The following is a 24218-nucleotide window of genomic DNA, read 5'->3' as shown; positions in this document are numbered from 1 at the left end:
GCCATTCATTCTATTCATCCTGTCCCATCCCACACACATTCTCACAGTGCATACCCAGGCATTCACCACCCCTTGACTGTCCCCAGGCTATCTACACCTGCAGAGTCCCCAAGCCACGGACAGCTGGATTCCCACATATTACCCATAAAAGACACACATTTGTTTCCATTTGTAACGCCATCCCTCAAACAGATTGTAAATCCCGATAACCAGGCGAGCGCACACATTGGCTCAGAGAGCTTTTGTGTACCGACCCATCAATACAAACGCAGCCATCTCATTGGAGCACTGTCTTCAAACAGGACAACTCTGACCCGCCCCCGGCTGCTGCTCCGCTATAAAGACAAGGAGGTTTACCCATGTGGATGTTGCAAACTGTCAACATTGCGTCGCCATCAGCACTCAGAGGAAAAGACACCTCTTTGCTTAACTAATCATATTCACTCGAATTTCGTGGAAACTAAGCCTCCTACGCGAATCAACAATGAAGGTTGTCGGATCTACCTGCGCCCTGAAGAGCAAAGTCAGCGGTGAAGACATGGTGCGCTGCCTGTCTGAACAAAGCTTGACCATCGCTAAATGCAAGATTCCGCTGCTGGATGAGCAAATGACCGCCTTCCTACAGGACATGAACAGTTGCTACAGCAAGCTGAAGGAGCTTGTCCCTACCTTGCCTACCAACAAGAAGGCAAGCAAAGTTGAGATCCTGCAGCACGTCATTGACTATATCTGGGACTTGCAGGTCGAGCTGGACGAGCCGGAGAAGAGCCGCCAACTCACGGGCGCCATCACTCGCACGCCGCTGACCACTCTGAATGCAGAGCTCGCCAGCATTGCAGTAGAGGTAAATATACTTAACATTTACTTTAGACATAATCTCAGAATATCTTGGTGTCCTACCGAGCTGATTGCTTCACTGTATCAACTATCTTTGAATATAAATACGCGTGCGTAATATTTCAACGTCCGTGCGTGAAAGCTTTCTTTGCACACCAGTTTGTTTCTTGCTGCTATATCATCCTCGCAACACAGATGTACTCATCAACCTTTTTTTCTCCCACAGAACGGCTGCTCAGACGACAGAATCATGTGCCGCTAAGAGCTCACGGAGATTCGCACCATCACAGCGAACAACGCAAAGAACGAACAAGGCTACCTGATGTGTTCGAACACATCATTAAAAAAAAACCTTGAACTGAGTAGGGACGTTTCATACTCCCAGTGGTAGAACAATACATGTTTGGACATCCTTCTGCGATGAGGATCCGTCACTCAGTGCTCTCGATTTATCCGAGGGCCATGAGAGAAGATGACCGGTGGTGTCCAGCTATAGACTGGGTTAGCCGGGGGACCAAGACAAGTTCAGTGCAACTTGCATCGCTCGTTGCTTGTAGAGTTTTAAAAGAAAGCTAATTTCTGTTACGCTTTGTATCTTATGTACATCATATAGAGAATTCATTGTTTTGTAAAAAAAAAAGTAAATTTCTCAGATTCCTGAGCGACAAAATGTATTGTATATTACAATGCCACATTATGTGAAGAGATTGTTTTCTTACAATGTACCTTATTGGTGTTTTTATTAAAACAAGACAATTATTTTTGAACAAGATTTCTTCTTCCTTGTCTTTGTCTCTGTGAGAGGGCAAAAAAGAGTTAAAAGCTGATGAATCACAAAAAATACATGAGTAAGAGGAGGGGGAGGGGGTAGTATCGAGTTCTCCACAAAAATCGCCTACCCAAAGTTGTGAAACACAACACATCCTAGTTTATGTGAGCAGTCAGTCTTCTTTAAAACTGATATTAACAGACAGCAAACTTATAAACTCATCTTGTAGGTTAAAGTTTTAGAAAAATGTCAGAGAGGTTGTTTATTTAAAGTTTTACACCCAGGAGAAATTGTTAGGTCATTTACATAACATAAAACCAAAGCTGGTGGTCAAAATAATGGCTCTAAGCCAGTTAAACTGGTAAACTGTCTCTATGGGTCATTACCATATCAGGTTACAAGGGGAAGTCTCCGTTTAAATCATTTAGTTTCAACAAATAGAGACAGTACAAATGAAAGGCACATATTCGGGACAGATGTACTTTTATGAGTTAAGATTTCTTCTTTCAAAATCTGGGTCTTATAAAATTACACAGATGTAATGTCTGTATTGTCTGTAATAATGTAGCCAATATGTAGTGTGTAATGGGGTAACCTGCTGTTATTTGCACTATAGGTAAAATAGTTTTGTATCAATTTCCTAAGGTCATTTTTTTTTTTCAATTAAATGAGAAAACTCAAGTAATGTGAGAGTACATGTTAATGAGAAAAGTACAGTAATGGGAGAAGGTTGTGAGAAGACAAAAATAAAAAAAATCAGCAACTAAGAAAACAGTTTAACTCCTTAAAAAACATTTAATGAAATGAGTTGTTTCTTCGAGTTATCACGTAAAGCAGCAGTATTCGTCTCTACCGGGAATGCAGGGGTTAAACTGGCTTTGGCGAGGCGATTCGTTATAAGATTTATTCTGTCTCCCTGGTGCAATGTTTTTCCCATTTCCCTGCGGTGCGATGCGCACAGCTGCAGCCCCGGCGTGGCCAGTGTGTGATTGTGTTTGTGTGATAGCTTTGTGCCAAGGGCAGGGGAGGGCGGCGGGGCCCAGACTGAGCGGCGCCTCGGCACACCTGGGGAAGTTCAGGTTAAATAGCTCCACATTCCTCAACACACAGCTGATTGAAACATTAACAAACAGTAATCCACGGGCCAGGCCGCAGATGGGCCGGGAACCACGCCAACACTCAGAGAGAGAGAGAGAGAGAGAGAGAGAGAGAGAGAGAGAGAGAGAGAGAGAGAGAGAGAGAGAGAGAGAGAGAGAGGTGCTCCAGGGGAGAGATTCCCACAGTGCACTTCTATGTTATACATTAACTATTAATACATACACTTCTATTTTATTCTTTTTTAGAAACCTTAAGCGTTTTAGCTGCAATAGTTCTTAACACACTTTACCTGCTATCATTTTAAACGTATTTCTGTAAACACTGCACATCTTAAAAAGTAGTTCCTCTTTAATAGTAATCGTCGATCATTATCTGTATGGCAGATACAAATCGCACTTACGTAATCTGGTTTAATTGTCGAGTAACTGAAGATCTTCATAATAAATCTGTGAGCAATGTTTGTAAACATTAAATCTAAGTACGCCTCTGCCTTGAAGTGAATACATAACAAGTTCCTAATTATTATTATAATCCATTAATTTACTAACATGAGTCAACCCTCTTGCTCTCTCTTTGACTCACTCTCACGTGCTTCAGCGACTCCCTGCGGAAACGGGACATATCGCAGTCAAGTGAATTGACTGACTGGTGGCAGTCAATACAGTACAGATGCCATTGACAGACAACAGCGCCCTCCTCTGGTAACACTGGTATGATTGAAGTGGTGGATGGGAATTCAAATTAAAGACTCAAAACTGCATCTCAAGAGCAGTGCATAAATACAACTTTGAATATTTGCACTTGTTTGAGTTTTTCCTAATGAGTTTATCTTGTATGTCTGCAGAACCCAGAAGTTATGTTTCCCATTAAAGGGGACCTGTGAGTGACCAGTTTAAAAATGTGTTTTTTTTGTGAACTCTTGAAACTATTTTTCTTAAATCAAACTTCATTATTTAATTTCCTTCATTATTTCTCCTCAATGTGTTTCAATAATAAGCATGATGAATATAGTAGATCGGAAGAAATACGCTTTTGACTACTGACTACTAAGACTACTGTAATGGGGTCTTTACAGGACTCCCTAAAAAGTCCATCAGACGGCTACAGCTAATACAGAATGCTGCAGCTCGAGTCCTAACAAGGACCAAAAAGGTAGATCACATCACTCCAGTTCTTAGATCTCTACACTGGCTTCATGTCTGTCAGAGAATAGACTTTAAAATCCTGCCGATGGTTTTGAAGCACTGAATGGTTTACGCCCAAAATACATTGCTGATCTGCTGCTACTTTATGAACCACCTGGACCTCTGAGGTCATCAGGTACTAGTCTGCTTTCAGTCCTGAGAGTCAGAAGGAAACATGGTGAAGCAGCATTTAGTCATTATGCACCACATATCTGGAACACACTCCCTGAAAGCTCTAGGTCTGCTCCAACTCTCACCTCTTTTAAATCAAAGACTAAGACTTTCTTATTTGCCACTTGCCTTTCTATCTTAGCTAATTTTAACCCACTTTAAATGCTAATTTTAATGTTATTTTTAATATAATAATAATAATATATAATAATAATAATTTTCCTTTTCTTTGCTGTTTTATTATATTTGTCATTTTAATTGTGTTCTTTTGTGCTTGTCTGAATGTTTCCAATGCTTTTAATGTTTTAATGTAAAGCATATTGAGTTGCCCTTGTGTATCAAATGGGCTATACAATTAAAGCTGCCTTGCCTTGCCTTTGACAGCAGATTACAGCTAAAGTATAAAAATGTGATGATGCAGAGTAATACTAAATTCATTTTTAAAGTACGTTTAGATAATTTTACTTAAACCAACTATTTCCTTTTGATGCCGTTTTAACTTTTCGTGAATTAAACTCATATTTTTACTTTTATATTTTGTACTTTATTCAGTAACAGTTGTACTCACTCTTCAAATAAGGATTTTCTTCAAAAGTAATAACGATGACCTGTTAACAGTTCAATGAAAATTATATTTCTCCATAAAAAAACGTTTTTTTCTTCTATCAAACATCATTATTTAATTCATAATTTGTCTTGAGACCACTACAGGAGGCGTAGCACCTAGCTTGGGACAACAGGTTTGTGAAATTAGAATATATTTTGGGAGGCAATTTGAACCAACTTTCTGCTGAATCATCCACAAAAGTTTAGTGTTACTGATGGTATCTTAATAACAATATACTGTAGAATATTAGACAGAATATGTAAATAAATCACATTTGTTATTTTTCTGCTGAAGTCCTAACACTTAGTCTAAATAAAGTCTTAATACTGCTCCTAACAGTGTGGCCTATGTCACCGCTACATCATTTTTAGTTAAATGAGGATCTGAATATTTCAATCATCATCTTCTTCGTGTGCACAACTATGATAAACTACAAACCATCAACTATATCAAAGTATTGTGTTGCAATGAGCATGTTGAATATTGTAGGTTTATACAAAATATCTTTTCTTGATGGCAGTTTAGGGCTAACAATGGTAAAAGAGTATTCCTCATTAGGTTCAGTTTGTTTCTATATCCTCACAGACACAGTGCTCATGAGTTAAAAAAAATTAAAGGTATGATTTTGTCAGTGTAATAAACAGACTAACATTCCTCCACACATCTGCAACTCTGACTCACTTCAATAATTCAAAAACCACCTGAAGACCTACCTGTTCAAAAAAAGCACACCACACGACCTGTACCCTGCCCCACCTCCGTCCATGTTCGGTTTTCTTTACCCGCTTTATTTTTACTTTTATTTTATGTAAATTGACTTTGAGTATTAAGAAAAGCATATGAATTATTATTATTATTATTTAATGTTACCGTATTCAGTTTTAGTGAAATGGATGTAATGCTGCTCATAACCAGAGAACCACACGTCTTTAAATAGAAATTTGTATTTACATCAATATCAACATCAACAGAATAAATCTGTAATATACATCCTGTAAAATGACAGCTTATCGTTCCTCCAAACAAAGAAAAAGAAAAACAAACCCAATGACCGATTGCCTCTTTTTGCACTTCATTTAAAATCTAGAAAATTCCTTTATCATGAAGTAACAAAATGTGGACATAACATGAAGTCGTTTCCTGAAAAATAGAGATATTGATATGTCTTAAAGTGGATTGCATTCCATTGGTTTCTCTCTCATCACAGCAAAAGATGATTTGTTTTTCGTTTCCAGATGTTAGTCATATGCTGCGGGGTTTTGTGTCAAGTCCTCTCCCCACTGCAACAGTAGCTCCCCACTGTGGAACACCGTCACCCCATACACTTGATGCTCCCAGTACATAACCATCAAATGTTCATTCAGATCCATGATATGTACCCATTTACCATCAGACTAATAGAACACAAAGCGTTACAAATGTACACCTGAAACCTCGGAAACTATACAGAGACGTGGAATAGTATCTTTGGATTGCGCATGTTGAAAAGGTAGATTCAGCGAGTTAACCAAAACAGACAAAAGAAGATGGGGTTAATAAAAACACACCCAAAGGGAGAACACAGCGAGAACCCGGCTTGTTGGTAAACTGAAGAGTGTGTGTTTCCATCTTCACTGTACTGCAGAAAAGCCCGAGCAGCTCAGCTCACACAGAACCCAACAAAATCTGATCGTACATCCTCCACCTACCAATGAAACCTCTGACAGTGTGAAAGCTCAAACCTTCAACACATCAGATACTCATCACAAGAAGAAAAAAAAAAGTGCCTCGCTAAAACATGAAATACATGACTTTTTGGAAACTTTTAAAATACAGCATTCGAAAAATGACACACAAAGAAAGAAAAACCCATACATGCCTGCTAGATGAGCAAAAGCATACAAAAGCAAATGAACCAAATCCGTATTATTGACCTATGGGACACAAAAATACAACCAGGTCTCATACTTTGTGCAATTATGGGACTTTAAAAGCAGGTTTGATATATTTTGTAGAATATTTACAATTCATATTCACAGAGGACATTTGAGACATCTAATACTGCAGTACCATTTGTTTGCTTAGAACAGGGGTTATGATGCTCAGTTACAGTCGAAAGAATAGAGGCAAGACTTATTGCTCCAATCTGCATAACATAGAAAACTGTGTGCTTTAGCTTCCAATGACTTCAAGAATGAGGCGCATCCAACGGACAAGAAAAAAAACAGAAACTCATTGTTATGAAGGCATTGAATCTCTAGTAAGGCTGTAATGATAAAGAAATATTGCATCAATCTTTATTCCACACAGAAGCCTTCAGGTAAAGTGCCGCCACAGCCAGATGTACCATAGTCCCGTTCTGCAGCTTAGCTGTGGCACTGAATACTGCCTGACAGCACTGGGTCATTCACATGAGCACACACAAACATGCATAAGCACACACTGAGATCTGTATATGTGCATCACCTTAACAAGGTTACAGTATTTGTGGTGTCAGTTGGGGATGAAGCCCAGTGCATATTTGTCTTCCTCCAGGTTGAACAGTGGGTTGTTCTATGTTTCCTGCATTCCTGCTGGACAACTCCTCCTATGTTTGTGTTTGAGTTTTTGTTCAGGTCCAGCTCTTCTCGGGGCTCAGACCTCTCTGCCACTGCTGTCAGGCTCCAGATTCTGCCCTCAGCCACAGTTGATCAACAATATTTCTGCAGAGACATAAAAACAATCAGATATGCAATACCTGCCACGGTTAAAATGTAGAACTTTCCTTTAAATTTCTATGATATTTTCTAAATTGTGGTTTTAAACATTAGATGACCATAAACTCCTGTGTGTTACCGTTACTCACCTGATCAGGTCCCATTGGCATTCTACCCATCCCCATGGGGTTCATGCTCATTTGGCCTTGCATCGGGCCTTGCATCTGGCCTTGCATCTGTCCCGACCTCTGTCCTGGCATCTGGCCCATCTGTGCAGCACCTGCCCCGCTGACAGGCCCGGGTCCGCCCATAGCATTATTCATCATCATGGGTCCAAACTGACCCTGGTTACCTTGCTGGGGGAACTGTTGCTGAGTGTATGAGCTGAAAAAACAGGGGAATTAAATTAAGTTTGGACCAAATCATTAACCTCTGTAACATAATGACATGTTTCACAAAAATTAGCCTCCCTCTTGTTGGCTCTAAAATCGTACTAATTTAGCGACTAACCCACACTTGTACTATAAATAAATATAAGGTCAATGCTTTGCTCAGTAAAGCCTTTTGTTACATACTTATTGCGCTGCATGCCACCCTGTGGCCAGCCTTTCATGTCTCCTGATGGGTACATGGGCCCGCCCTGTGGATTGCCCTGCATCCCCTGCATCATGTTGGTCTGAGGAGGACCTCCCATTCTTCCTTGCATCATGGTTCCTGGTGGGCTGCTACCTGGAGCCATGAATGATGGGTCCCCCTGCTGGTTCATTGCTGCAAGTACATCAATAATAATAGAGGAGTCAAGGTTGCGATCCAAAATCCAGGAGGCAGTCACTAAAAACTCTCTCATTAACCCACCATAATTATTACCCCCATAGTTAAAACCTTGTTGTCCAGGCTGGTTCATAGGGGGTACTCCCATGGGGCCCTCCATGCCTCCTGGTGCAGTGACATTTGGAGGAGGGCTAAAACCTCTTGGTGCCCCTGGCTCCTGCCTCTGTTGCTGTTGCATGAGCATCATCATCCTCTGTCTCCTCATCTGCATAGTCATCATCTCTCGGCTGCGTTGGGCCATCATCTGTGCGTTCAGAAAACCAGGCTGTAGACAAACATCAAGACTTAAGACTCAATTCTTGGAATGGTTACTTAACTAATATGACTGAAGAGGAAACTGAATTAAACAACACTTAATGTGAGAGAGTGCTTTCTACATACCTGTCCTCCCATGGCTGTAGGCTGCATGCCAGGCTGCATGCCAGACTGCATGCCAGGCTGCATGCCAGATTGCATGCCAGGTTGCATGCCAGGCTGCATTCCAGGTTGCATGCCAGGTTGCATGCCAGGTTGCATGCCAGGTTGCATGCCAGGCTGCATGCCTGGATGCATGGCAGGATTTCCTCCAGGGGTATGTTCCATTTTCATGCCCTGTCGAGTCTGATTCATAAACTGTCAGGAAAGAAAAGGCACTGGTCAGCACAGCAGTTTTGTTTTATGTTCTCCATTAATTTTGGGGTCAGGTAAGCATCAGCTTCTGGATTGAAACAAGCTGACCCGCTATATACTGTACTTGATAGAACAATATGAAAAGTCTCCTTCAAGTTGAATCGGTTGTTGAGTGAATGTAACCACCTGCTGTCCTTGCAGTCTCTGCTGCAGCTGAAGTCGCATAGGCTTAGTAGCAGTCATCATGCGAGGTCGCATCATGTTTGCACGGGGGTTGCCCATGTTCGTCATGCCAGGGAAGCCGCCACTCTGGCCCATCTGATTCATCATAGGGTTGAAGCCTGCAGGAGACTGGCTTTGCATCGTGTTGCCTCCGTAACCAGCCTGCATACCTATGGAGGACGGCCCAGGAGGCCCAGGGTAGCCTTGGGTGAAACTTGGTTTTTGGTCCATGCCTATCGAGGAGTCTGGCCTTGGGAAGGACTCGGATGGTGGGCACTGACCATGGCTATGATCTGATCCCTGCTGGTGACCCTCAGATCCCTGGTTCTAGATTAAAGAAAAGTTGTTTATGGTATTTGTTTAATCAGAGCATCAGTGAAGTAGGTATGATCTGGGGTCACTATTGGCCTCTGAATGATTCTCCTACAGCTCTTTACTAAGTATTCACAGACATTGACATGTATGCACAAGTTGTTTTAAAGCTGGGGTTGGTGGTCAGATTTAGATACACTTTTTGTTATACTGGTTAAAATGATCTTTATGTCCCGATGGCAATCATTAAATAATGTGTTCTTAAAAAAGAGCGAAGAAAAGAAGCTATCTACCGCCGGAGTAAACCTGGGAAAACACCAACCAATCACCGTTTTGGGGTCTAAAATTTTAAATCAATCAAATCCTGTCCTGCTGTTCTGCCTGCCTCCTGCGTGTAAATTTTCCCGGCATGCACTCCCCGTCCCCTGCCTCTATTTACTGCCCCTCTTGCTCGACCTTGGGCTTGTCCCCTCTGACCCGATGAGGTGCTTTGCTCAGGACTGTAGTCCGGATCAGAGTCTAAAAAGCTCTCACCACGGGGGCTCTGACAAGCAGAAGAATGAATGACATTTAGTAAGTCCTACAGAAATATATATGTTGTAGGGTCCGTCCGGACGCTGTAGGGATGATGAGCCGGTTCGTGAACACGTTGATCTTTAATAACCGGTCACTGTCGGCCGTGATCACGCAAACCAACAAAGTAACAATCAAAGTTTGAATGAATGAAAAACTTCTCCTCTTGTCTCTCCTCTCTACCTCTCGCACACTTTGCACCTCTCCTGATGCCTTCACAAACTGTCAGCACTGTAGGAATTAAGAGCATCTACACTGAACACATTTAACAGGAGTGCTGTTACAATATTATATGTATTATAACTTTTCTCCTGATATCGTGTCACCAGTACAACTAGATACCGCTAGCATGAAAGTTATGAGTACTAACAACAGCCATGTTTGTTTGTGTTTTTAACTTTCACTATGATAATGTTTTGGTGAGGACCGGTTTTGAATCAGTCATCATCATATGGTCGCAAATCGCTCGTGCATGTGAGCGGGGGGGGCGTCGTTTTGGAGGAGCTCTGAGGGGAGGAGGGGTTAGACGGAGTCCTGAGGATATGCTACATTCAAATTCATGCTAGTTTTCCAAGACTACCAACCCTAGCTTTAATTATCAAACATTTACAATTCATATCCGTCAAAGAAATGTTTGCAATACTACCAGGTGCATCCTTTCTGTTATAGCTTCATGACTTTGAATCGATCATGTGAGAACCGAAGGTTAGGTGGGCCAATGCCACACTGGAGGCAACACCTCCAATGTAATTCCATTTCTTTTTAACAGGATGAGTGTGTGCAATCCAAAGTGTGTACTTAATGTGTTTTACCTGTCCTACTATTTCAGGGATGCCTAGGGCTCGGTCTATCTCGTGCAGAGTAATGACATCAGCGGTATTGAGTAGAGAGTCCAACTGGTCCAGAAGTGCACGCTCATCACCTTGGCCCTCACTGCTAACCAGGGGCCCAAACAGCTCATCCAGGGGGTGTCCGAACTGATCCCTAAAAGGACAGGACTCGTTAAGTTATTTCATAAAAACAACACCCCTGTTAGATTTTGTTCCTTAATGATAATATTTCTGGTAATAGGTTAGATAAACAACCAATGTCAGGTTCTGAATTCAGCTAAATATTTTAAGCAGGTGAAAAAGGCTTACCTGTTTGTATTAGCCTGTGGTCTTTCCATCACCATGGCAGAGTCAGGCCAGGACGGGGATTGAGGTAGATGCCTATGTCCACCAAACCGATTCATACCCATGTTGGCTTCACTGGAACCTGCAGAGTTGGTTGAGCATGTGCTATTATTTCCAGTGCGAACAACCAGATAATTCAATGCACAGAAAAGGAATCATTTCAAATGTATACACATTAATAAAAACAAGCATCAACAACTGACTACGTACAGCTTCACACACTACAACAGAGACTTGTCACATACCCATATCCATGAGTTGCTGCTGTAGCATAGACTGAGGGTTTCCGGGTACACTGTTGGAGCGGTTGATCATAGATCCGCCCATTGGACCAGAGCGACCCATTCCAGAGTGTCCTGGTCCTGCAACTGGATTGCTGCTGGATCTCTGCATACCCCAGTCTCCAGGTGCTGACATGGGAGGGCGCTGAGGCATTCCTAATCCCCTGCCCATTCCTCCTGAATAACACAGCAAGCTTATCATTAGTAAATTAAGTTCTTGTGGACTGGACTCTAAGCTTCTGTACTTTTAAAGATTTTAGTTTACACACACAACTTAAACAAAACCGGTTTAAGAAGAAAAGGATTCCTGTGATTCTACTTTGTGAGGCGGAGGTCTTCAAAGAAAACCAGACTATCTTAGGTGTTCTAAAAAATAAGAGATAAACTCACTCATTAGATTTCCTCGTGGTGGACATGCCGCCATGCCTCCTGGGAAGCCATTTGAAAGAGCCCCTGGTCTGATGGAAGCATCCATGTTCTCCTGTTTGATCAGTGTGGGACAGGGCACATTCCTTCTGCCAGCAAGCCCACCTACCACTGCTACCTCTGGACCCATGACCTTGGCATCCATGGACATAGCTCTCTGATAGGCAACACGCTGACCCGATGGCATAGGGACTCTCTCTCCATCTGTAATGCATAAAACACAAACATTTTCAATACATACGCACACACATTTAGGTTCAGAGATTGAACTGTTTCTGATACGCAAACACCCATAATGTACTACCTACAAGACTACAAGACAAGCATGCAAATGCTTCTATAGTTCTTGTATTGAGACATTTTTCCCTGAGGCAGCAGGCTGACTTACCATGTAAACTGTCAGGAGTATTCCCCTGTTTGTTTCCCACTTCCTTCCCTGCTCTGGAGTCGGGTTCAGGGTAGAAGCCACTGCTATTCCTTGGGACTCCAAGAATGGTCTCAAGGGTCTCCGTCTGATCCATCAAAACACAGAAATGATTAGAAATACTGTTCTACTGGGTATTTCAGCCTGGATCTCATAAATCACTCTGGAGAGAAGCCTTACCTCATCAGAGGGCTCCAACTTGACCTTCCCATCGATGCAGTGGGGGTCTGAACTGGTGACCCCTGCGCCCTGTGCCCCTCTCGCCTCCAGGTCCTCCAGTTTTGGTTTGACATCACCACTCTCCTTAGAGTCATCCTTATTAAGGAGGTAGTGAAGAAGGGCATGGGGCTTTTCCTTCTTAGGGCTGTGCTGTTCCTGCTTTGGCTCCGACCCCCTTGTCCCTCCTGTGGCTGTAGGTCCTGGTTCTGGCACCCCCGAGTCTAGACTGCTCTTCCCAGTGGCTTCGGCAGTGATCCGAGCTACCTCATCAGGAGTGTTTCCGTTCTGCAGCAGTTTGTGAAGGATCTTGTGCTTCTCTTGAAGAGACTGACTTGTTAAATGTCCTGGGCCACCAGAGGAGGGCACGGAACTGTGGCCCCCGCCTGTGGAGGACGACACGCCGGTTGAAGACGAGGGGCTGGTGACGCCGGCTGTTCCTTCTTTTGCTGCGGGGGTGGAGCTTGGTGCTGAGCTTGTGTGATTTGGTGGCACCAGCTCATCAGTGGGGGAGGTGAGGAGCTGCAGAAGCTTCTTGTGGCTCTTGTTGTCAGGGACCCGTCGGTTGGCTTCTCCTCCAGCTTGACCTGCCTCTCTGCTGACTTGGCTGTCTGGTTTGTCAGGAGGGCCTTCACTGGTCGGGGTGTGGGGTGGCTGCGGAGTCTGCTGCTCTCCTCCAGTCCCCAGTGAGCTGCCAGGGCTTTTGGAGTCAGAGTAGCATGGGAGGCCTGGTTTACAGGGCCCACCTGCTGTCTGGTTAGTGGAGTTGATGCTTGGGGAGCTGTCAGGCTTGTGGGGAAGGGGAGAGGTGAGGGGAGAGGGCATGGGATTACCCACTCCCTCGCTAATGGCTTGGAGGGCATTCAAGGAGCTACTGGAGAAGGTGGTGCCCCCTCCTCCACCTCCACCAGAGTTACCAGGGTGGCTGGAGCTCATGGGAGAGTTCATACCTGCAAGGGACACAACAAGAGATTTGTTATTGATCCATGAAGTTAATAACACAAGTGTCAGAACTTCAGTGGTTGTGATTTTGAAATTCTAATAAATTCATACCTCCTGGGGAAAATGGGCTGGCACCCATCTTGGGGCTTCCTCGAACTCTGGGTGAGCCCATGACATTATGTGGGGGACCATTTATCCCTGGACTGGCCTGGGGAGGACTGGTCATCCCAAACCCACCAGGCCCACCTCCACCTCCATGGAACTGCCCCATCTGCTGATGTTGGTGCTGCTGCTGATGCATGCCATGATGGCTCATCTGATTCATGGGCCCCATCTGGTTCACAGAGTTCATTGGGGAGTTCATTGGATGATTGGAATTCATCTGATTCATCTGACTCATGTTGTTCATCTGATGCATGGAATTCATTTGATTCATCTGATGCATGGAATTCATTTGATTCATCTGATTCATGCGGTTTCCCCCTGTGTAGGGGGGCACTCCTCTCTGGGCCATATTGCCCTGTTCAGCCATGCTGTAGCTCCTGTTCATGCCCATGCCCCCTCCTGGGCCCATGCTCATCTGTTGATTAGGATTGTTCACACCCATATTTGGAGGCCTCATAGCTCCACCCTGATTCGCACGATAACCATTCTGTTCCCTGCAAAAGAAAAAAAAAATATCACAAAGTTGGAACACCGAACCAATTTATGAGAAATCATTATTGCTTATTGACTTTGTTAGAGTATTTGTACCTCTGTAGCAAATGTGTGGAGAGGAAAGAGTGCGGTTCATTGGTGTTGGGGTTCCTACAGAGATCGCTCCTGGTCTGGGCCGTGACCGGAGTGCCATCAGAGAGCGAGAAGCGGTAAAGTGGGGTCTCTGCATGACCATTATGGATAGCTGGAGTAGAGAAAAGCAAAATTAAAGCCCATAAAATCAGCTTACAGTGGGACATAGCATGCACACAGTACGGACAGTGAGAACAATTGCTAATGAACAGCTATGACAGACTGTGGTATGGAATGTAGCTGCTCCACTGACACAGCCTTCTGCTGGTGAATGACCTAAAACACCAATCAACTGTTCTCTGATCTAGGGACGTTATTTTTTAAATGTTAAAAAACAAGAAAGAGAGGAACAAAACTGTTGTGGTGTAGCCCTTTGTCCAAGCATTATGATTTTTAAAATAAAAGTGATAAATACAGTTTGATTCATATTACAGGTCAGAGCAGTTATCATTCACGGATTAGTCTGCAAAAGATATGTACCCTATGTGACAACCTTTGTTTCATCCTATAAAGTCAAGAGTATTATTCTTTGTGCCTCAGAAGTCCAGCATTAGCTCTTGTTGTAACAGAGATTGCTCATTACTGGTTTGAGCCTCTTGTTCACAGAGCAAAGGCTGTGACCTGCATACCAAGAGTTTATATAAGGTGACTTGAACTCTGGTACATTCCTTGTATACTTATGTGATGGCTGCTTCTTTGACAATGCTTAACCTGCCCTCACAACAGTCAGTATCATAGATTGTGCCTTTGTCAAGTCTGGATTATCTAGAACTACATGTAAGCGTTTACATAGCACATGTTTATAATGTCAATGTTCTGATGTTGTTGTTTTTTTGGCAGTGACTGAGTGAAGGGGACAAGTGAGGTTGGATTTTAGTGTAGCACAGTGTTATGTACCATCTTGATAGTGGCGCTTGTAGGACCATGGTTGTCCCTCACTGCGGTGGAGGAACATCTGCATGCAGCGCCTCACCAGGTCCTCCCACCCTGGACGCATAGTAGTGTGAGGAGAGCTCTGCTGTTCAATTTCAATGAGTTTACCTGCAAAAGAAGAGAAAAAAAAAAGGAAAAGTAACACAGTAAGCTTTGAAGATATTTACCAAGAAACCTATAGTGTAGAGTATATTTCTGAATCGTTTATTTCTTTCTTTTAATTTTGGAAAAGGAAAAAATACACAGCTTATATCAAGCAGGACCAGAAAACACAGCAAATGTCTTTGTTCTGGCCCAGGCTACTTTGACATATACCTTTGTAAAATGCTGTGTCAATAATTAAAATAACAGTTCAAATATCATGCCACATGTATGAAAAATGAATACACTTGAGGAACGTATGTGCATCTATTTGATATAAAAAGTAGAAACTTACCAGAGAGCTCATGGCGAGTGCTAAACCTCTCTGTCCTCTCCACTGCAATGATGCGTCGTGCCACACAGATCATACACGACTGCAAATCTGAATACAGACACAACACAATGCTTATCCATAATTTGAATTAACTGATGGAGCAAAGTGATATTTAGAATAGAAATGGTTGGTACTATATGAGGCATGTAAGTTTAAAAGGACCTATAGAGGTAGAGGAAGGGAAGGGGATACACAGAACATGTAAACTAAGTAAGCTACAGGGTGAAGCTAGTCACCCTATACAGCTAATGCTCTATAGGGTGACTGCTGTTTAAAGTTATATTCTCTATGTGGATAAATGAGTACACAGATCAGCCATAACATCATAACCACCTGCCTAATCCGGTCTATGCCCCCTTCAGATCAGGTGAGGGTAAAAGCAGCCCTGACCTGAGGAGACATGGACTCCACTACACCTCTAAAAGGTCTGATGTGGTATCTGCCACCAAAATGTTAGCAGCAGATCCTAAAGATCTGGATACTGCAAGGTGGGGCCTCAATAGACTGTGCTTGTTTTTCCAGCACATCATACAGATGTTGGATTGAATTGAGATGTATTTGGAGACCAAGTCAACACTGTTGTGTTTTCCCAAGCCACCTGCTTCCATTGATCTGTGTTCCAGTTCTGGATTAAATGTTCACTTACTGCCATCATTGAAAATCAATCATATTCACTTCACCTTTCAGTGGTCATAGTTCTATGGCTGATCGTTGTATTCATATTTTCCCATTTTTCATCTGAAAAACAAACACACTCTCAGCTAAAGAAGATGCTATCAACGATTTTACCTTCTCCCTCTTCCATCATGGCTCGGGGCTGAGTAAGGGCAAAACATTGCATGGTCTCATAGCGTTGGCCTCCAGGCCTCTCTTCTGACATTCCATGAACAGAGTTCACCAGCATACGACAGTTGAAGGTGTGGCTCTTCTGCCGTGGAGCCTCTCCACCCCAGGATGCCCCATTTGATGCTATGAAAAGTAACAGAGGACAGGTGAACATGGGACAGTGCTTGTGTGTGTTTGGTTCAGAACATTTAGGTATGGTGTGTGAGTGACACATTTGGGTTTTCACCCTAACATATATAAACATCTGTCTCACCACTGGATTTGGGTAGGTTCTTGTGAAACTCCTCTCTGTCCTCATCATGAATGATGGTATACACGCTGGTGTTGATCAGCTCCTCCTGCTTGTACTGAAGGTACTGCGTCACATTGTCTGACACAAACACAATGCTGCCCTCTCGGTTAACCACAAACAGGAAGCCATCCAGGGCCTAAGAACAACAAGAGAGTCATATGAACAAAACAACTTGTCAATAAAAATCAACTCTGTGTACCTTATTTGGTTAGAAGTTTTTACAACGATAAACCAAATGAGACATTTAATCAACTTTGAGAATTTGTAAAAGCTGATTATTGATACTGTTCCAGACTGACCTGTAGGAGCAGCGGTCCCAGGTGGTCCTTGTCAATGACCCCTTGACCAGTGGAGGAAACATCAGCCTTCTGGACATCGTCATCACTACAAGAGCTCTTTCCTGAGAAAAAACAACAAAGCACATCAAATAACTTATAATAATAAAGATCATTTTACAAGATCAATTATAGTACTACTAATCATTTTCATGGAACAACTCAACAGGTCTGGTCTGTTTAAAGAAGCAAATTAGTACCAGTAATTAAACTGTGAGAAGCACACAGGCATGTTTGACATGTTGAATGTTTATAATACCACAGTTAAGATGTTACCCCTTAATGTTTGACTTGATCATGTCTTTGGCTGTATTTCAGCCTTTACACTGATTCCCTGTGATTGGGGTAAGGAGCTTAATGCCTGGTTCCAATGAAACAAAATACTCTCTGGCCAGCAGGTGGCAGTATTTGTCATGATGCATGGTTAACATGCCTTTCTATTTTTAAAGTCAGCATGTGTTCGAGGCTTTGTTAGATGCCACTTTATATAGCAGGGTCGTCTGAAGCACTTTACAAATAACGTGAAGCTGAGTTTAACTTCATTTTTAAATGAATGATCTGTTATTGTGAACAGACCTGAGAAACAGTGATTGTCATATACAAGGAGGCATCTAACTGCAGGAGAAGGGAAATATTTATCAAACAGAGGGGGAAGGTGTGTTAAAAGAAAAAAACAAAAAAAAACAGGTTCTCCATCATTTACATTCGGTAACGATGGCAACCTGACTGCATAACATCCAGGCCAGCAGTAGCCAGCTGTGACCCTCTGGGTAGATTACAGTGTGATTGCTCTCCCTCTTCTTTAACCACTTTAACTACAGATTTAATCTCAACTGAGAACAAACAGGTAGAAGAAAATATGTTTCTCTGTGTATCCTTCATATCAAATCTGCAGTAAAGCAGCAACTAAACTCTGGTTTCTGAGTCACTAGTGTCACCCACTAGTCTCCTAGAGAGAAGCAGGGTTTGGAACTGACAGATACATGCTGTCAGTCACAGCCTTGAGCCATGACCACCCAGCTTTGGTTTCGATTACCGGTGTTCATTTACTCCCAGCAATACAATCAGCCAAACAGGCTGTTGGTCTGAGGAAGCCTGGCCATGACCCAAACACACCACTTCATCACTGGCATCATCTGTCCTGCAGCCGACTACTTCACAACATCCAGCCTTACTTTATTCTGATTACTCATCAAAACAAACACGGAGGAAACTTCTGAGATTAGTGTCTTTGTTAATGACCAGGAGTGTGTGGGTAGATCTGCACCGTGGTAATACCTTGCTCTTTGATTTGTCGGATCTGTCTCACTGTCTCTTTGAGGATGGCACATTTGTCAGGCTTGACGTTGAAGCTGTCGATGTTAGAGAGGTTGGCAGAGATGAGCTCAGCCAGCTCCTCGATGTACTTGCTCTCCTGTTCCCTCCGACGCTTGTCACACCTGCCAGGGCGCCAAGGGGATTAGACAAGTTTCCATGACAACCTCACCTCCCCGTGCCCCGTCCATATGCAGGCCACACGGCCAGGGCTCAGATGCTTCAGATATTTACTAGCAGCAGACATACATTTGAACCAGGGGGGAAGGATGTTTACGTGAGGCCAGCAGAAAGGAAGTGACCTCATGCACTTGCTGACATCCACACCACCAAGAACTGCAGCAGACAGAGTGAACTGGTATGCAATCGGCATGTAACAGAAGACACAGCACTTACCCTAAGCCCGGTGTGTCACAGGTGGACAGTTTACGTTTGCGATCGGAGCACAGCGGCTCCAACGAGTTGTCTCCAATGCCACTCATCTTCAGCGCATATCAGCACCTGAAAGCACACACACAACATACATGTAAACCCATGTGGAGGCGGAGCAACACGATAAGAGAGTATGAACTTAGTGTGTGTGGTTTTGTATGCTCATATTTGTGAGGTGCAATCTAATCAAAGGATAGGCATAGATTATTAAGTTCATTAAACTGTTGTTTCTTTGAAATTATCACAAATTCGGGCAAACCTTGAAAGCTTAGTGTCAAGTTTAACAAAAAGAATCCCCAAATCCTCCAGCCGCTGAGGTTACAAATGAAGTGACTTTAAAGGAAAGAGTAGATTGTGGACTCCTACAGATTAATGAGGGTAGACTATCCAGTCAGTAAAGCAGCCTTGGTTCCTGCTTAGTGCTTGATGGGAGTGAAATCTCATCTGTTCCACTGCAAGGAGCAACTGATGATGATGTAGCGATTTGAAGCCTCAGGGGAGACGGGTCATCCTGCGTTCAGGCAGCCTGCCCGCCAGAACTATACCACTCTGATAGCAGCGGCAAAACACACGTTCAAACTGCCTCTTCAAACTATTTCCAGTACACTTACATGTTCAGGCATGTCACAACAAAGTCTGTTAGAAAGAGAGTCCTAGTAGCTACTGTACCAGCGAGGCATATACTCCCCAGCCTGCCTCTTTGTCTGACTGCATGAGAAAAGAAATACACACTGCTTAGTGCTGTGGAGCTTGGATACTATCCAAACAGACTCCCAGCGTTTTTTCAGGGCATAGTAAGAACTTTTCCACATTCTCTTTTCTCTCCATTCTCCATACTAGGCTACATCCGCTCTTTCATCCAATAGGTTTTTACTGCCATTTCCCCCATACCATCCCGAGACAACCCCTCCCTTCTCACCCTCCCTCTCTGGGTGTAGCAGTACTAGGCTGGGGACCCTGCCCTTGTTTTCTTGCTCTGGCATTGCCCTGTGTCTGACCCCCTCAGAGTTCATGTTAGAGGAAACCTCTGCAGCCGGTGTCTAAGGTCACTGCTCTTTCCTATTCCCACCCGGAGACACATATAAAGCAATATCGTGCGGCTCTAACACCAAACAGTTTTGAAACACACAACCCCCTTTTCCTGGACTACGTGTTTGCATGTGTGTATGAGGACACATGAGCCTTCTTAAACACAGAGTGAGCTCATTCCAGAGTGGAAAAGAGTAGAACCAGTTGAAGCCATTATGTAACTTGCGCTCTGAAACTGCAGGCTAGGACATGCAGCCCAGTCACCCACCACCACTACGAGAAGAAGAGCACAGAGTCTCAGACCCACACTCTGCACCATAAATCTGCATAGCATGCTTCTTGTCTGTCTACCTTTCAACACCACTCTCTAAATTCTGCCTGTCCTGCTCTGGCTGCGACTCCCTCTGCCCACCCTTCTCTCCTTCCTGGTTTCTGTCCTAAGGCTCACCTCTGCAGCAGCGGTGAAAGATGACATCAGCCCTCACTCAACCTCACATCCTGAAACAGACAAACAGCAGAGCTTGGGGCTGCAGGGGGGCCAAACTGAAAACTGGGGATGAATAGTGGTAGAGTGCAGTGGCTTTTTTGGTTGTGGAAAACCCAAGCTGAAAAGTTTTTGGCTCTGCTTTTTAAAAGTCAAAAGATTTTGAGTCCTGGTTTGCATGGAAACATCTCTGAACTACTCTGCTTTTAGAGGATTTCAGTTGTTTTCGAGCTGTCACTTTGTTATGATGCCATTAATAAAAGTCTGATGAGACATAAAACTAGTAGACAACACTTCTAGAGTATGGTGAGAGACTGTGAACCCACCAAAAACACAGATGAGTCTCAGCAGGCTTGGCAGTCCGCCAATACCTTGACTCCTCATCACTCCACAATGTAACACTTGCTCAGAGACAAAATCAGATATGTTCCACCAACCACCAGGTACACAAACAGCAGCTGCCAATGTGTGAAATACAACATCTCGTAGTTAAAAAGAGCATGGTCTAACTTTTAATGGATTGTCCACCATGGGTGTGTGGGGTGTGGGGGTGTTTCTGTGCGTAATCCACAGGCCACTGACCTTAACCAGCACAAGCCCCAGTCAAGCTCCATTCAGGGTCTTCAATGTCTCAACATCTCCTGAAGACAGACAGGAAATAAAAAGGTCAGGTGTTGTTGCCCCTCATCATGTCTGGAGGTTTCAATGTGACTTAAAAATGTGACTCCTCTCCTTTGAAAATAGCACTGTGAAGGGGGAGGGGAGGGGGGGCTTTGCATGTTTTGCTTTCACACAAATTCATGGGAAAACTGGATTTCTAAAATTGCACAGGAAGTCACAGTAGATAGCATCCTGTTTGTGTCCTCCCCTTAGCCTGTTCCCCTGCGTCACCACTTCCCTTTCCTGGAAATGTGGCCACTCATCCACCCTATTTACATATTCTGTTTATCGGTGTGCTCCCCTGTCCTTCTGGCTAGCACAAACACACCTTGTATGATTAGAGGTGTCTACCCAAGGCTTTCTTAAGCTCAGATAACTTGGCATTAAGAGGACAAGACACTTTGCAAATGCATCCCTTCAAACAAATCCTCAGAAAACTTGAAAAATTAAGAACCATGTCTGTGCCACCTCTCTCTAAGAGATTATTCAACTATTATAAGAATAAAACCACTTATAGATGTTTCTCAAAGTTTGGACTTTCCGAAACATGTGCTAGTTATAATTCTGTCAAAGCATCCACAACCATCAGCTCTTTCCAACGTTAAGATTTTTAAACAAGAATGTCCACTGGGGTTTCTTATTTTCTCATCAAAGCAAGTGAAACTGGTCAAATTTTGCATTTACAGTTAATTAAATTAGGATTGACTACATTTCTGTTAGCTTGTGATTATTGAGCCATAACTTTTTTACAGGGGAAGGCCAGATGACAGTGTTTAGGTACAAACTGCTCTCAAAACAACTGACCTTTAGTACCATCATTGTGCTGCTACTGATAAGCCCATCAGATGTTCCTTCCTTCATGAAACCATAGAATGATCACACTGCTCTGAGCACTAGTTCCTCCTGTAATACAACTATAACAGAATAAAGAGACTTAAAAAACTAATAAGTGATCAAAAAAATATGCTTTCATTCAGGTTAAAGCTTACTGCTACTTGAACTCACAGGCACAGATGAGCAGCAGTAGTCATGCAGCTGCAACCTACTTTGCCCACAGAGTGTGTGTGTGTGTGTGTGTGTGTGTGTGTGTGTGTGTGTGTGTGTGTGTGTGTGTGTGTGTGTGCGTGTGCGTGTGCATGTGTGTGTGTGTGTGTGTGTGTGTCTCTCTGTGCATGTGTGATCCTACACCACAGACCACTGATCACATCAGCCCTAAACGCCGGGCTGCCACTGAGCTAATGCTCTAGTTGAATTATTTAACACTGAGAAAAAGAGAAAGTGCTTCCTCTCTGTCAGCTGTCTGAACACGCTTTCATAATGTTAAGTGGAATCTTGCCAGCAGCAAAACAAAGTAACAACACAAAAAACAAGAATAAGAGAGCAACATGTGAACATTTTTTTAACTTCTTTTAATGAATCGTCAAATTAAGTTTGTAACCATTATCATTATTATTATTATTATTATTATTATGGTGGTAAAACTTTCTCAATCCTACTGTTCTCCTAACTCCTTCAAGCAAAATGTTACATAACGCAGGTGATGTAAGCACTACAAGAATAATGGTCGGTTGTAGGAGAGTTTTGATCAGATTCAGCAGAATATAAAGGCACAGTGAACATGAGTGGAAAGACTAAACAGTAACGTTTAGATATTAGAAGTATGTGAAAGCTTTTGGTGAGACAGTTTCTTGTTTGACAGTCTGCGGTGTGTCCTAAAGGGGCTGCACAGATGCATTTAATTTTGTAAGTGCATGTTGTAAACGGACAATCAAACGAACTCTGGTCCTGCAAAGGAGCTACTGTGAAGTATTCAAATGGGGACATGCAAAACCTAGCTGAATGTGTCTATTGCTGACAGCTTTTGAATAGAGTCATAGTTGTGGTCAAAGTAAATGTATGCATTGCTGTTGTTCTCAGGTCTGTTTGAAAAGAATACAACTTGAAAGCCAGCTATTATTGAGATACCAAAATAACTTGTAATTTACTTTGTATGGTTAGGGTCAGATTCTACACAGCATCCTAACTCTTATGGAACTGGGGTTGTACAACTAGTTAACCTCTTGCAAACTTGTTTGTTGATTGTTTTGGTATGTGATGTAATAGGTCAACTGGGAGACGGTCCAATAGAAATGAGCTGAAAGGGGGCAAGTCGCCACCAACCGTAGAGGAAGCAGACGTACAGTGGTCCAATTAAATTGCATAATCAAGCTAGAACTGTAGCTCAACTTAACTCTGCACGTAGAGTAGACGTACTGTTAAGATCCTTTGATTATGGTATTCTCTCAGAGTGCGATGTGACACCGGTCTCAAAGTGATCTTTTGTGGATTGTTTTGATGTTTCTGGGGTCTTTATGCAATTAAAAAACAACAACAACTCTATCTTTTTAAAAAGTATGAATCCTCAGGATCTTAAAGCAAGGGTTGGTAGTCACGAAAAACTAGCATGAATTTGATTGTAGCATTCCCTCAGGACTCCGTCTAACCCCCTCCCCCCCTCCCCTCGGAGCTCCAAACAAAAAGTGTATCTACATCCGACTACCAACCCCAGCTTTAAGGTTGAGGGGCACCACATCTTTGCAGGTATGAAGCTGTGCGCTGAATTTCCTAAACTAACTTAGGTCAATGTAATTTCTTCAAGTGTGAAGAGACAACGCCTTTCAGTCAGTATAACATAAATAAAACTCACTTTTTGTAAAAACATACTCGTGGCTGGATGCCAGAATGGTAACAGTGTGAGTGGATCACTTAGGACCAGAATAGTGAGGAGGGCATTCCTTCTTGTCTCAAAATAAAGCCTGCAATCTGAGCTCCTTGAGACAATGAGTGGCAGTCCCAACAATAAACACTGGCCTATCCAAAACAAAGATTGGACCGAATTGGGGCACACGGACCTTAAATCACACCGATCTAATGTTCTCTTATACAACAAAAAAAAAACGGAAAGAGATATCTCTCTTCATACTCAATGCAGACATTAGAAACAAGGACTATAGCATCGTTATTCCACGGCCCTGAAACACAAACACCCACACACAAACACCACCACAGAGGAAAGGTAATAAAGCAACAAAAGGTGTCCACTTGAGTTTGAAACATCAAGAGTGAAAAGGAAACAAAAGGACAGAATGACTTCCTGTTTTCTTCAAAGAACGTCTCCACCTCCTGCCAAGCATACACCCAGCTTTATACTGGGTGAAGTGCAATTGGAAATCACACAAACCCCATCCTTAACGCCTTTAGTCAAGAACAAATCCTGTGCTTTGGAAGCCATGTTTTG

The 24218-nt window shown here is 43.1% G+C and overlaps 2 protein-coding genes across 8 annotated transcripts in view; one reads left to right on the top strand and one right to left on the bottom strand.

The window, feature by feature from the left end:
- The first annotated feature begins 353 nt into the window (after positions 1 to 353).
- Positions 354 to 1609, top strand: id1 (inhibitor of DNA binding 1, HLH protein). The gene is made up of 2 exons (XM_034694884.1): positions 354 to 844; positions 1064 to 1609. Exons 1-2 carry the CDS (start codon positions 485 to 487, stop codon positions 1097 to 1099), a joined length of 396 nt encoding a protein of 131 aa, XP_034550775.1. The 5' UTR covers positions 354 to 484; the 3' UTR covers positions 1100 to 1609.
- A 3985-nt stretch (positions 1610 to 5594) lies between these two features.
- Positions 5595 to 24218, bottom strand: part of LOC117822065 (nuclear receptor coactivator 3-like) — a 34365-nt gene continuing 15741 nt past the window's right edge. The window contains exons 1-23 of one of the 7 annotated variants that reach the window (XM_034696798.1): positions 21746 to 21856; positions 20864 to 20922; positions 18733 to 18837; positions 18301 to 18461; positions 16987 to 17087; positions 16649 to 16823; positions 16339 to 16518; positions 15511 to 15597; positions 15039 to 15182; positions 14106 to 14253; positions 13464 to 14011; positions 12375 to 13360; positions 12159 to 12282; positions 11735 to 11974; positions 11309 to 11521; positions 11028 to 11145; positions 10701 to 10872; positions 8968 to 9330; positions 8554 to 8784; positions 8197 to 8437; positions 7917 to 8109; positions 7491 to 7725; positions 5836 to 7347 (exon numbers count right to left, since the gene is read on the bottom strand). In XM_034696798.1, the coding sequence (XP_034552689.1) occupies positions 7336 to 7347; positions 7491 to 7725; positions 7917 to 8109; positions 8197 to 8437; positions 8554 to 8784; positions 8968 to 9330; positions 10701 to 10872; positions 11028 to 11145; positions 11309 to 11521; positions 11735 to 11974; positions 12159 to 12282; positions 12375 to 13360; positions 13464 to 14011; positions 14106 to 14253; positions 15039 to 15182; positions 15511 to 15597; positions 16339 to 16518; positions 16649 to 16823; positions 16987 to 17087; positions 18301 to 18461; positions 18733 to 18818 (4758 nt within the window). In that variant the 5' untranslated portion in view covers positions 18819 to 18837; positions 20864 to 20922; positions 21746 to 21856 and the 3' untranslated portion in view covers positions 5836 to 7335. Of the gene's footprint in view, positions 7348 to 7490; positions 7726 to 7916; positions 8110 to 8196; positions 8438 to 8553; positions 8785 to 8967; positions 9331 to 10700; positions 10873 to 11027; positions 11146 to 11308; positions 11522 to 11734; positions 11975 to 12158; positions 12283 to 12374; positions 13361 to 13463; positions 14012 to 14105; positions 14254 to 15038; positions 15183 to 15510; positions 15598 to 16338; positions 16519 to 16648; positions 16824 to 16986; positions 17088 to 18300; positions 18462 to 18732; positions 18838 to 20863; positions 20923 to 21745; positions 21857 to 24218 lie in introns of those variants that run through there. The other 6 variants (XM_034696728.1, XM_034696973.1, XM_034696897.1 and 3 more) reach the window with 6 other exon arrangements.

The sequence above is a fragment of the Notolabrus celidotus genome, chromosome 1 (assembly GCF_009762535.1).
Source record: "Notolabrus celidotus isolate fNotCel1 chromosome 1, fNotCel1.pri, whole genome shotgun sequence".
NCBI lineage: Eukaryota > Metazoa > Chordata > Actinopteri > Labriformes > Labridae > Notolabrus > Notolabrus celidotus.
This window is presented reverse-complemented; position numbering and strand designations above follow the sequence as displayed.

Bases quoted from the DNA above. Each gene is read 5' to 3' on its own strand.
- id1 (XM_034694884.1), top strand. From the start codon at position 485: ATGAAGGTTGTCGGATCTACCTGCGCCCTGAAGAGCAAAGTCAGCGGT. The intron at 845-1,063 runs GTAAATATACTT...TTTCTCCCACAG, and splicing joins TCGCCAGCATTGCAGTAGAG to AACGGCTGCTCAGACGACAG.